Source organism: Pithys albifrons, chromosome 2 (assembly GCF_047495875.1).
Source record: "Pithys albifrons albifrons isolate INPA30051 chromosome 2, PitAlb_v1, whole genome shotgun sequence".
In the NCBI taxonomy this organism is placed as follows: Eukaryota; Metazoa; Chordata; class Aves; order Passeriformes; family Thamnophilidae; genus Pithys; species Pithys albifrons.
Genome location: NC_092459.1, coordinates 76,919,232 through 76,932,822, shown reverse-complemented (window position 1 = coordinate 76,932,822; position 13,591 = coordinate 76,919,232). Strand labels below are relative to the sequence as shown.

General features: G+C 40.0%; 2 protein-coding genes across 6 annotated transcripts in view; one reads left to right on the top strand and one right to left on the bottom strand.

Moving 5' to 3' along the window:
* Window positions 1–3,072, top strand: part of NID1 (nidogen 1) — a 60,889-nt gene extending 57,817 nt beyond the window's left edge. For all 4 annotated transcript variants that reach the window (XM_071549582.1, XM_071549583.1, XM_071549581.1 and 1 more), the window contains one exon: window positions 760–3,072. In XM_071549582.1, coding sequence (XP_071405683.1) covers window positions 760–881 — 122 coding nt within the window. In that variant the 3' untranslated portion in view covers window positions 882–3,072. The remainder of the gene's footprint in view (window positions 1–759) is intronic.
* Window positions 1–13,591, bottom strand: part of EDARADD (EDAR associated via death domain) — a 405,148-nt gene that overhangs the window by 149,570 nt on the left and 241,987 nt on the right. The gene's annotated exons all lie outside the window — the stretch shown is intronic.

Here is a 13,591-nt window from a genome sequence, read left to right as displayed (position 1 = left end):
TAATTGAAATCTTGGCTCAGAGCTTAAAAATGCCTATTAATGTCCTAATTAAGAAATCGGTTACATTGTTACCACTTGTTAATTCAAAGTTTCATTTTGGTATGCAGTGTAAAACTTAACAACATTGTGTGCTCTGAGTATATGCTTATGTCCATAATAAGCAAATCCTTGATGTCATTTCTTTCTCATCGTATGTCTATTTCAAATATTTTCCTGGGATGGATGCCTTTCATCTCAGATCCACCACTTCTGGCACTGCCTTCTCTTTCATTTTACCCTTTGATGTTAACACCTCCCTATGCACCCGGGTTTTTCTCTTTGTTTTTCTTTTTTATTCATGGACCATTTCTCCATGTTTTAGTTGAGGGTGGTATCCAAGGATGATGTTCTGTAGCATTTTGGACTTTGTCACCACACTTTGCATTTACTTTATTCCCTCACCCACTCTCTCTTCATTCTAATGTCTGTGACCGTGTGGCAAATTTATGACGGGTGTTTCAGGAACAGCCCAGTTGATTCATGTTGCCTCTCCCACTCTGTGCTGATATCTTGATCTTTCTTTGTGAATATCAAGTTGACACAAGGGATATGGTGACTCCTCTCCTGAAATCACAGCTTTGTTTTACTCTTAATCTCATTATGGCTCCTTTCCCTAGTATATTTATAAAATCTGTACATCTCTTGTAGGTATCTGTTTCAGATTTTCTTGTGGGTTTGCATTTGGTTTTCATTGACACTTTACATCTCTATTTTTTCCAGGACACAACTACTGTACAGTGAACAATGGTGGTTGCACTCACCTCTGCTTGGCCACCCCAGGAGGCCGTACTTGCCGCTGCCCTGACAACACAGTTGGAGTGGACTGTATAGAAAGAAACTGAACATTAAAATAAGCTTTAGAGCAGCAGACACCTTTTGGAAATGTGCTGTAAACAATTCACTCCCATCAACACAATCAGGCCCTAAAGATAAGTGCTCAGTGCTGCTGACAGCAAGCCACAGTGCGCATATGCAGTCACACATACACACAGGCAGTGGCTGTTCTGTAGCAGCTAAAGCAAGACAGAACTGCCCAGGGAGGGTCCAACTTCACCTTATTCCTTCTAATAATATCTCCTTGCTTTTAAAGGTAAATATGGAGGCTTTAGTTGCTGGACTAGGACAGTGTGTCTCCTGGCAAAATTAAAGTAACAAGTACTGAACAGAATAAAGAAGGTGGCAGTACTCAAGTCCTGAGACTGGGTTGTACCTTGGAATATGCAGCAGTTATCTGGGCAGTGGTGAGCTTAGCCCATCATATATGTGTCAGTGCCTTATCTCTAGCTGAGAAGCAACCAGAGGGTCCCAAGGATGAATAGATGTGTGTGGAACACCCAGTAATATCATAGATTTAATGCCTAACTCCAGTCCTTCTTGCTACTAGTCCTTTTACTTCCAAAACTTGAAAATCAAATTTTGACTCTTGCATTACAGCAGTACTTTACCCATGTGTTGTAAGGATAATAATTCTCACCCTGGCTCATGTGATTCCTTCCCTCCAGTACATAGTTCATTACAGATAATCAACACTGCTTAGTGGATGTATTTTACATTTTTGGTAGGTTTTAAGAGGTTTATTTATCTTTCTTCTGAGGTGGATCTCTGAGTAGTTCCCTAAAATCCACTAAACAAAATTTAGATATTTTAAGCAATTACTGATTCATTGGGAGACTATTGGTTTTAAAGGGATACACAATCACATTTGTTTCCCAAGAGGTTTTTAAATGGTATTTCTATGTTTCATTCTACAATCCTGAAAGTGATTTCTGAATTCTCTCTTGGCAATCTTTTCTTTAGTAAACAATGCCATACCTTTCCATAGACAATGAGAAACCATAGCAGGTAAAAATCTGATTTTCAGCAAGCTCACCTGTGTCTTGGTGCTTAAAAGACAAAAATATAGTGATAGGCTCCATTAGTGTGCCAATTTTCAGTAAAGGCAAAAAAGGTGTGCTGAAAATCAAAGCAAAGCTGATGCTTCCATCATCACCAGTAAGTTTGGAGAGGGGAAAATCAAAATGAATGTTCTTATGTCAAATTAGCAGTATAAATCTGGGAGTGAAATTTGCCTTCTACACTGTGCTGGGAAGGAAGCTTGCTTGCAAGCCAACTTGCAGCAGAGCAAAACAGGGCTAGTGGGGCCTCTGCCAGAGCACATTTCATGATGTCATGATCAGAGCAGTAAGCTATCATCTCTGTTTCCTCACTCCCTCTTCAGACACAACAGTCACAGTTTTAAATGGAGCCAGTTCTGAATCTTAACTGTGTGACATCTTCCTCTTTAATTGTATATTTATCACGAAGTAACAAAACATATAAACATTTTAAAAATCTCTTTGTATAACTTTTTATAACTTTTAATTCTTTCTATTCATACACTTAATCAGGTATGTCTTACTGTAAATATCAAAAATTTGTTGAAATGAAGGTGCTTGATAACTCTTTCTCCAGAATTATTCACATATCTGGTGAAATATTAAAGTTTACACTCTGTACAGATATCTACAGTACAGTCAATAAAAATGATTGGTTTTTATTTTCTATAAAAAAGAATATCATGCTTGTAGAAGGAAGTGGTATGTGGTGTCTCAAATTTCTTTTCCTGTTGAGTTCTGGGTTTTAGCTAACTCTCATATCTAGTGATGATACTTCTCTTTGAAGATGCAACACTATAGGGAAAAAACCTGCTGTTGGGCTTTTGTCTTTTGGAAATCGTGGGATACTTGTATTCAAAACAAATACATGAGAGTGCTGGAAAAACACGGGTTTCTCTGTTTTGGCACAGACTTTTTGCTGGTTGTAAATGCCAGTGTACCTTTGTCAAGTAAGCATAACTCAGTTATACTGCACTTCAGAGTTTTGTCTTAGTGGAAATACAGGAAAAGGGCAAGGTTTAATGGGGGCAGAATTTAACCGTATGCTCAAAGATGCCCTGGTAGTTTTGCTGTCTGGCCATGAATCTCCCCCTTCTATGGGATCTGACATTAGCCATTTGAGCACATCTTTCTTCTGCTTATCATTTTTTTTCCAGTTAAAAGTTCACAAGTATTTTGAATGCTAAAAATGTGAATTTTCAGTTTCCTTTTTCTAACCATAGAGAGTTAATGAGATCTTTTTATAAAACAGGGTTTTCTCATGCTGACATGGGTCTAATTCAACTGCTCTGTCCTCTTCCTGACTGTTGTGTAGTCTTACTTTAACAGCAAGTACCTTTCAGATTTATTTTGACATTATCCTTTTTTTGTTAAAGAGATGATGGAAAATAGGATGTGTTTTATTTCATTATTAACATTAATCTTTACTATTATAATAGTCTGGGATTGGTAATCATGTCAGACTCTGGTCAAAGAAAAATTATGTGTAACTACAGTTCGTATATTTTTGTTACAAAAATTGGTACATTTCCAGGTTTTCCAGGAAAGGAGAACAATTGCCTCAATGGTTAAACAAAAGACAAAATAATTCTTAGAGGTAAGTTAAATATTTTTTAATGCTACCATTCAGATCTTCCAGCACACACATTAATACCTAACGGTAAGACTATGAGTGATATTTACCAAGGTTGTAAGAAGTTGCAAGAAAGAGAAAGTACAGAAAGTAGTAATGGCTTCCTGATAACTTAATGAGATGGTTTGGCTACCATTCCACTTGAAGAGTGTTTGAAAATCCCAACTTTACTCACTTTTTAACTTGTAAATAACCCTCCTCATGGTGAAAATCCACTTTTCTGAAATTCAGCATCCTGACCAGCATTGTGCCAGGCTGACAAACTGCTTATTCTGCAGTTATCCACTTGCACAGTTTTGTCACAATATATTAGATTTTTAACTTGCAGGCATATGATTAAGAATGACAGATGATTACTAGAGAATAATGGCCCCTCAATGGCAGTGTCAAGATGCATCAGTTTAACCTACAGTTAAATGCAAACTGTTTGTTCATAGTGTATTCCTTGGAGAACTTGCTGGGGGATAAAAAAAAAAGCAGGATGTGAAGCCTCCTGCTTGGCCTGTCTGTAAGAAAGAAATATTACCTCCAGAACCTGAGTCCCCGGCTGGGGATCTGGCAGCAGTTTGTTCATGAAGTGATTGAATCACTTCCTTTGTGTAAATTCTAGTCTAATTGAAATCTGTCCTTTGTCTTACAAATAAGTTTAGGATAGCATGTCAATAAAATAGGCAGAATATTGCATCTGCAAATGTACATGTTGATGAGTCTGGAGCTTTCTTTCACAAACAAAAGGCTCTCTCCTGGCAGTGGAATGCAGTGAGTGGACTCCCCTGCTGCTTTGTGGCGAAGCAGATGGGCCTGCAGTAACTTACTGGGAGCTTTTTGTCCAGAAGGATTCTGGAGTTGATGAATGAAGACAGACTACCATTCCTACAAGTAACCAGGATGCTGTATTGCAGCCCTTGGCTTCTTAGTCTTAAGTAGACACCAGAGTCCTTTTGGTTTGTGGTGGCGTTGCTCGCTCCAGGCAGGCAGTGTTTCCTACTCAGTGGGGTGTCTAGAACACGCAGGAAACACAGGGAGGAGCTGTGTAATGCAGGGCCTTCAAATGAGGAGAATAGTGGCTGTAGAAATGTGAGTGGGGAATGCCCTGTAGATTTGACCCAGTAACTTGCATGGCTGCGCTGGGGATAAGTGTAAATCTTCCCAGGAGCATCCCAAGGTTACAGAGAAAGGAAAAATGCTGTGGAAGGCTAGTAAAGAGGATGGTTTTATGGCGGTAGATGCAGATATGTATGAAGTTTGCAAGCTGAGGAGAGCAATTAGCCAAATCATGGTTGTACTGTGTATTTGCAGTCTGTTCATTCTGCACTATGCTGCTGGGGATAGGGGGAGAGAGACTAAGACACAGAGTTGCAGTATTTTATTATATATTGGAAACCTTTCCAGCCTCTTCCTTTCCCACTAGAACCATAACATCTTAGGCACTTCAGGCAGTGTGGGATAAACTGCAGGATTCCAGATCCTGTTCTTTTTGAGAACAAAACCCAAGAGCGTGAGTTTGCTTTTCCCACCTCTCTTCCCTGCTGTCTGCAGATAAGCCAGAAGTGAGTAATAGTGCATTGAACTTCCTACCAGAAGGAGAGCACACTGTCAAGCACGAATCCCCTCATTTCTGACATGGCCCGAGATACCCCAGTGAACCACTGCTGGCATTTCACTGTGCAGCTGCTCCCTGAAGTTGATACACCCAAGGTGGTTTCTAATACCCACCTGTACCACCTCTCCCAGGACTAGATCCTCTAGCTGTGACTAGCTATGCACATTAAATGTACACCAAGTGTGTCACAGGGATCTCTATAAAAATAAACAGCAACAAAGCACTAGTCTTCTAATAAGCTTCTAAACCTATCTAGGAGCTTTAGTCTAGAGGTCTCTACATCCCTGTTGCTGTATTTTTAAGCATGAGAATTTTTTCCCCTTGCATTATATTACAGACTGTCTTATTGGTTGTTAACATTTGTGAAGATGTATCTCATGTATTTTTAGGTGGTTGCACTGTAATTAATCATTTATTTTAGTGGTCTGTGGTCATTTCAAACATAAACATAAGGCAAAATGGCACCCCGCACATCTCATTTCATTCTCTTCTAGTCAGAGTATCCTGCTAGGCTCTTGGATCCCAAGAGACACTTCAACCATGACACTGATTTCAGGGGAAGTGCTGACACAGATTTATGTGCTCTCTGAAAGCTCAATCCTCACTGGGTGTTCCCTGGAATACAAACTTTTCAAGTACCAGTTGGCAGCACTCATATTTCTCTGTTTCTTAGTTTATCTGCTAGATTGACTGCCCAAGAGAAATGACATTAGGGTTTGAAAACCTCTGTAAACTGTACATTTGTTCTCACATACTATTTTATTACCAGTGGAGAAAGTTTACCTTTGTTTTTGTTCTGCAGTGCCATGAAAAAGTCATGTTCCTGCAGATACACAATTTTTATTTATTTCATTTTGAGCTTGATTTTTACTTAAATGAACAATCACAAAGGGAGAATGATCATGTACTTGTATAAAAAAACTCCTTCAGATGCTGTTTTAATAAACAGCAAATGTACCATAGTTAAGAAACACACAATAAGACTTTTTTCACAGATGTTTATCAAGAATAATTTTTCCCTCTAGAACTTCAGCTCTTATCCATATGAACCTCAGTAACCTTGCTTGGGTTTGTGTCATTTCTTTAGGTAGCAGAAGACTTAAACTAAGCTTATCCTTAGGGTGGGGTGTGGGGGAAGGTGGGGTAGTTAGTGCGGGGGTTTTCTTGGTAATTCTGAAAATATATTGTTCTTCCTGGGTCTTGGCATTTCTGTGTTGTAGGAGCCCTATTCTGACACAAAAAAATAGCAATTTATCCACTCGCCGGTCCTTTTTTGCATTCTTTCGACTGGTGTGGAGAGGCTGTACTACTACTCCACTGAAAGCCCTGAGACTGACTGAATTACTGCAAAATGAGAGCTGTGTTTCTTTTCCGTGTGGGAGGGAAATTAGACCACCAAACTGCAATGTTCAAAGGACTGGCATGAACATAGGAGGCTTCTTAGTGCCAAAATGCAGTTGAAAAGCTTTTGGATACAGAAAGGTGAGAGCACATAGAGGGAGCTTCACTGGGAAGGGTGATGTGAGACAGACAAATAAATGTTTCCTCTGAAGTTCTGCTGGGCCTAGGGATTGGACAGGGTCAAACTACAGAGCTGGGTATCCACCAGGTGAAATCTGGCCCTTGCAGTGACTGACTGTGCAGAAGGGGATGTGAAGGTCTCCATACCACACCTATGGTGAGTAAGAACCCTTCTAGTCTGGTCCTCATTCCTTTCATGGATTCACTGGGCCAGTGATGGCAACCAGTGTCATTCAGTGTCAAGAGATTTCTGTGCCAAATAACTGTCTTCTTATACATACTTGGCATAAAGTGATACCAAAAGCTTCCAACTCACTAGTGGGATGTGAAAATTTCCAAAATTTAGGTGGTTAAAAGCAAAGCTATTAACATAGGTATCAGGCTTTGCTACCTGTCTGGCTGCAGTTTAAATCAAGAAATTCCAGAGCACAGCTCTCAGACTTCTCTGCAAAGATACACATGCTGCAAATGTGTGCGGGAAGGGGGAGGGGGGGGTGCGGGGGGTGGGATTTGGGAGGGGGGTGGCCTAAGCTTCTTCTCAAAAGATCAGCAGGACAAGAAGGACCTTCATCCAACTGATTGATAGTATGTTGTAGTGAAGTCAGGATTAATGTTGTCATGAGAAAGGGAGCCTTGTGAAACATTTAAATTAAAGATTCTGTCATTTCAAGAACTATCAAGGCATTATACAAACAAAATAATGATTCTAATGCAGCAACTTGAAATATAATAATGGGTTTGGAAAATGCAAAACTAATGATGTGTCACAGAAGGCTATGCTGAAGATGAGATTTCTTTCTGTGTCTGTCTATATTTCAGATTCTGCATTTGTTCCACTCTCAGTTGCCACTGATCTTGTGAAATGTTTAAAAGGCAGTCAGTTCTGTCGTGAGATACCAAAACACTCAGCAAAAAATACTTCTGAGGGCAGTATACCTTCAGGCAAATCTCCAAATTTAATGATGTCAATTTATATCACCAAGTTGCATAACACAAACAGTGATTTAAGCTTTAGGTACTGTATTAGTGCGATCAGCTAAATAGCCATCTGACCATACAGTTTATCATCCTCAAGCCAGCCATAATGTTGTATATGGCTCAGGTATCAATTTCTTAACACAACATTGCCTGGTATCACCTAAGTCACTGTAATTTCTGATTCAGCATTTCAAATGGTTAGGTAAGTTCCATAGGGAGAGCCTTCAAGTGTAGTCTCCTTAGGTGCTTGTTCGTTCCCATGATTTGAGAGGTTTCCCAGAGCTCTGCAAAAGAACAATGTTCTATTCTTTGTATCTTGGATCAGTGTGCTGCCTTGGACTTCCCAGACGCATCCAGCTGCAGCTGCCTCAAATGGAAAATAGATTGGGCATCAGAGAAGATTTGGGATTTTTTTTAGACTGCTTGTAATTGGATCCCACAGCCTTTTACTTTCCTGTGCTGTCCCCTTTACAGGACTCAAATGGCTGTAACTGTAGTGTTTTAAAGAAGAAAGGGTAAAAAAAAAGTAAAATTAATGTTACTTTGTAGACGTGAGCTACTTTGAATGAATCCTGGTTGCCAGGCAGCTGTGGAATAGTTTTGAGTGTGCTAAAAGTTGCAAACTCCAGATGTGTAGGAGAAAGACTGCATGTGACCTGACTTCTGTGAGGACTACTTGTGGTAGGTGTAGTGATTTGTAATACTCTTATAGAATAAGAGTCTAATTTGTGCTTGTACGTGCAGTATTACTCTGAGCAAAAGCTGAAGGAGAGCGCTCGCTTAAATTACAGCTAAACAGACCTGAACTCATGAGTTTCATCACTGAGTCGACTTCCTTCATATACAGTACAGGTAGCTCTAAACACCTCTCATCACCAGAGGTGATCAGAAAGTCTCAAAGGTGGTTGTTTTTTTTTTTAATTCAGTTTTAAATGGCTCTATCCCTCATTGTGGCACTAGTAAGGGGTTTCTGTGGTTTTCCACCACAAAGCATTTTCTAGTAAATATACTGCGAATTTCTATGTAGAGGAATTTTAATGCTCTTTTGCTATTGCTCCTTCCTCTTTTGCCTCTCTTCCTAAATGAAGGCTTCGAACTGTATTAATTCAGCAAGTAAAGAGTTACTGTGTCCTGGTTTTCTTGCTACTGAATGGCTGAGGCCCCCTGGTGTCTTATTTATTAGCAGTCCTGGGAATAGAGTGAAGCATTGCAGAGTTTTCCATTTGTCTTTGTGCTTAATTTTAAGGGTAAAAGAGGAGTAAAGTGAACGAGAAAATGCTTTTTCCAGCACACATTCGTGCCTGACCCCACGTTTCTTGAATGCTCTTGTACCTTTCTTTTTTTTGAAGCTTTCCTCACAACAGTATGGCTCTGCAGTAGCTGTCAAATAACAGGTGAAAGATCAGAATACCAAGCTCCACAAAACACACAGGAAGGGTTTTATATTTTTTCAGATTGGCTTTTATGATCTTTTGTTGCTTGCTCAGTTGGACAGTGGTGCTGGTTTTTGCTCTCTGGACTTTCCATTACTCTCCTTTCCATTCTCCCCCTTATTTCTAGACAGGGAATTTTTCGTTATTTCAACTCTAGCTCACATTTCCTTGGTTGCAGTTAGGTGCTTTGTAGTTCCTTGCTTTTGTTTATGCAAGACTCCACATCAAAGACTTCATTCTTTCTCATTTAAAAGACCATACAGAGATCAAAAGCAAGACTTGAAAAGCCAAATCTCCCTTGAAAATAGCTTACCCAAAATATCAGCGAAAGCTGCAAGAGTGAGCATTCAGTATTTCTGAAGGTTGTTTTTTGATTAATGCAGGTGTGGTTACAGCTCGGGTGGCCAGACACCCTCTAGTGGCAGAAGATCAAAAATAATCTGATTACAATTGAGTTGATCCATTCTGTGGGGTTTACTCAAATGCTCACAGTGGACATTATACTGAATCTTCTTGCTGAAGATCTGTCTCTGATCACAGGCAAAAACCCTACTTGTTGTAGTGACTCAAAAACTCAGGAAATTAAATGTCAGCTCTTTGTGAATTATTCTATTAATAATTTGCAACCATCACCAGCGTATCTATAATTTGTAATTATTTTCCAACGAGTATGATCAATGAGTTTAGGAATAAGTGTGGTGTGTGGAATTCAGGTGTGCATTTGACACCAGCTAGTTTATAAGTGTGCATGGGGGTTTTGTTTGTTGTAAGTTCGGTTTGGTTTTTTTGGGGGGTGGGGTGTTGTCTGCTCTGATTTAAAAGCATAAACTACTTGAGTGCAGTGCTTAAATTTTTTTTTTGTTTTGCAAGGGAAGTACTGCTTGGTATTTGCAATACATGTTTTTCCCAATATTTGCTTAAACCTTCATACATTCAATTGTTCTGAGGTTGCTGGAGAGTGCAGTGTCTTAAAAATGCAAAAGATAATTCAGTGTTTGCTTTGGATATTGTTTACACAAACAAACATTTGTTAAGGCTTTAGTGCTGTTCGCCCTTTTTTTTGTAAATAAGATATTAGGGTTCTTTTAACTTGCTTGCACACTGCCAACAGGATGTTGAGTAACTAATTTTGTGTTGGCTAGCACAGCATGATAGATGAGTTGTGAAGGCTCTCAGCTGATAGTATAGATTCCTTGTGTTCCTCTCTTCTTAGCAGAATAGAGCTAAATTTCAAAATAAAGAACAAATCTCAGCCTTAACTGTACAGAGTTATGCATTATTAGTGGTCCTAAAGATGAAAACGGTACTAGGTACTTTCTTTCCTTTGAGTCTGCAAGGCCTGTCAGTCAGGGATTAATATTTGTCAAATACAGTAAAACTGAAGAATAGTAAAATTGAAAATAATTCCTTTCTTCCCTAAAATGTATATATTTCTTTCAAGGATGGGAAGCTGGTGCAGTGTCTGTGCTGTTCTCAGTTTACCTGCCTCCCATCACAAATAGATATCACCTGTTAGCAATGTATTTCAGCTCCTTTTACTTCATTGTATGATGATCCTTCACTCTTTAATAGCCAAGTGAAAGGCAAGGTAGCTGTTTGGAAGCCCAAAGGTCTTAAATAGCTATCTAATATTAGGGCTGCTGAGAACAAAAAAAAAAGCTGTCCTAAAGAACAGACCAGCTAATTTACAGCATCCAAACAGGGAAGTGCAGTTTAGAAACTGTGAACTCCAGTCTAAACTCCATGTTTGAAGAGGGACAGAAATTTAAAACTTCATAGCTGGATCTTGTTCTCTTTTATGAAGAGACCCTTATATTTTACCAGAGCTTGAGGCTGTGCACAGAAAACTTGAGATATCAACCTCTGTCTTGAAGTAATGCATTAGGCATGTTGTACACATAATAGCAGAAGAAATGAGAGAACTTGCGTCAACAGTGATATATGAGAAATCCCAGCAGAAATAGTTCTGCTTTATCCAGTGTATCTAATGAACCGCATGTAAAGTTGAGATCAGTGCAACTAGTGGATTAAATTAAAAAAATTTTTTTAGTATAGCTCAAAGATGTCTGTGTTTTAAAAAATCACAAAATACAGCTTCTACATGCCTTGATTCAGGAAACACAAATGGGTAATTTTAAATCCTGCTATTAATCAGTCCCATTAGCACTAGGAAAAAATGTCTGCAGCATCAAGTAGCAAACAGCCCAATGCTGATACTATACTCGCTTACTTTTTGCTAAGAAGCTCCCTTGAAAGACCAACCCCAGCCAATGGGACCAGGGACCACCCAGCAGCCACATCAACTGCATCCAGACTCTCTGCCAGTGCTTTGAATTACCTTGTCTACCTTCTTAGGAAGTGAGTATCAATAAACCTGCAGCCTTACAGAGCTACAGGTTTCACCCACCCAGCAACCACCATCTGTATCTCTCCTGCCCAATATCAGCAAGCTTGTCCCAGACTGCTCCTCCCTTCATAATATTTCTGGCAGCTGCCTGGTTTTGTGCAGCCCTAGAAAGTTAGCTTTGATGCTGCTTTTGGCTGAGGAGCTTGGTGAACAGACTGATCTGATACAGAGATGAAATCGTTGACATCCCTGTTGTTTGAAAGAAATTGGGTTTGCGGGAAGCTGTGATTTATTAGAACAAACAGCTGTGGGGAGATAGTTTTAAGGCACAGGTGTGAAACACAGGAAGTGTTCTACCAGAGAAGGAACAAAACATTTAAAAGATAATGCTTAGAGCAGCCATGGGACAAAGACATAAATAATAGACTTAATCTAGACTTTTAAGTATTTTGTTTGATGCAATCTATTACAAGTGACAGAGCAAGCAATCTGTGAATATGTTAATAATTAATTGTAATTAAGGTCAGTACAGCATTTCAAATGTCAAATGCTGTTTCTCTTCTCCCTCACTGCTGTACAGCCAGTCTCTGGGAATTTGAAAAGTATTCACCTTTGTAAAAGATTCCACAAGTGGAAAACTTCCTGCACAGTACAGGCAAAAGGCAGTCAGTAAGTTTTAGAATTACTTCACATAAAGAACTGCTAAACAATAATTAACCCATACTTCATTAAAATCCCCAAGGAGTGGCTGTGACCCTCTGAAGAAAAACTGCCAAGCTGCAAAATCAGCTGAAACAAAATGTCAAGAGAATTTTGCAAATAATTCTCTATTTTCCCTCTAAGAAATGTTGAGGATAGATAGAGCTCTGCGCTATTGCATATTTTCACCACATACTTAGCTGGTGGGAGAGTTAACACTTCTTTTGTACTTTCAGCTTTAAAATGTGCTAACTAGCAAACAAAAAACAAAGAGGGTGAATTTTGGCCAGAGAGGAAATATTTGAGGCCAGTACTTGCATATCTCATCTCAGTAGCAAATATGAATGTTCTGCAATGGCATATTCACGCTGATATATCAGGGGAGCAGAATCTGATCTAGTGTTTTGTCCTACTGTGACACTTGGGTTTTTTGTGGGGTGTTCTTCATTTCTGTATTTTGGGGAGTGTTTTCAGGCACCCCTTGTTCTCTGGTTTCTCAGGGCCTGCATAGCATCAGACTAAGCATTCTCAAATCTGCAAAAATGTGTGATGGTTAAAATGTTACAGTATATTTAGCCTGGTGCAGCACCTGAAAAGAAGAGTAGAGGCAGAAGGTTTTTGGTAGTGCTGTGTTAGCTAAGGAGCCCTTCTTCAGCTGGAAGTGTTTCCTGGTGTTTGCTTTTGCCTTCTGAACCATGGTGGTGGTGGTTTTGGAGCCTGTGTCTGAAGCGCCTTGTTGAGGGCAGGCACAGGGTGTCTGCCTAGGAAGCTGTTGGCTGCCATTGGACTTAGCCCAAAAGAATCAGAGGCACTTTGAAAAGTTGAATCCATCTCGCAGATCAACAGCCCAGCTTCCTACTTGACTCTGGGAAGGGAGAGCTGAGCTCCAGACAGCAAAAGTTGGTACTGAGACAGTACTTTATCATCTCTGCTCAGACACAAGTTTGGATCTGTCAGGTCTGTAACAAAGCAACTAATGGCTTGGGCAGAGCTCTCTGTGCAGTGGACAGACAATTTAAAAATAAATAAATAAAGTGATGGTGAGAAAGGGTGTTGCTATTCATGATGGCCTAGGAAACGAGCACTATCAGCAAGAAGGCAACAGCCTGAAGGTGCTGCAGGAACCCGGGCAGGGCACGAGCAATGCTGTTTCTCCAGACTTCACCCTGAAACTTTGAGATAAAGTTTAGGAATCTGAGAAGCCAGCAGGCTGTAGGGAATTTGTCCCATGTCAATCTGTGTGGGAGCAGTACGTACCACTAGGTGGTGGCATATCAACACAATATGTTTCCACTGCTGTGAGCTTGGCAAGCCTGAAGAAATGGCAGCCAGCGTGAGCTTGGGGCAGGGAGAGGCTGGGCAGGGTTTGGATCTGCAGAACTTCTGCTGTGATACCTGGACTACAAAGGAATGCAACTTTGCAGGTTCCCTGCAAAACTGTGGCGATTGTGAATTTCAGTGGGA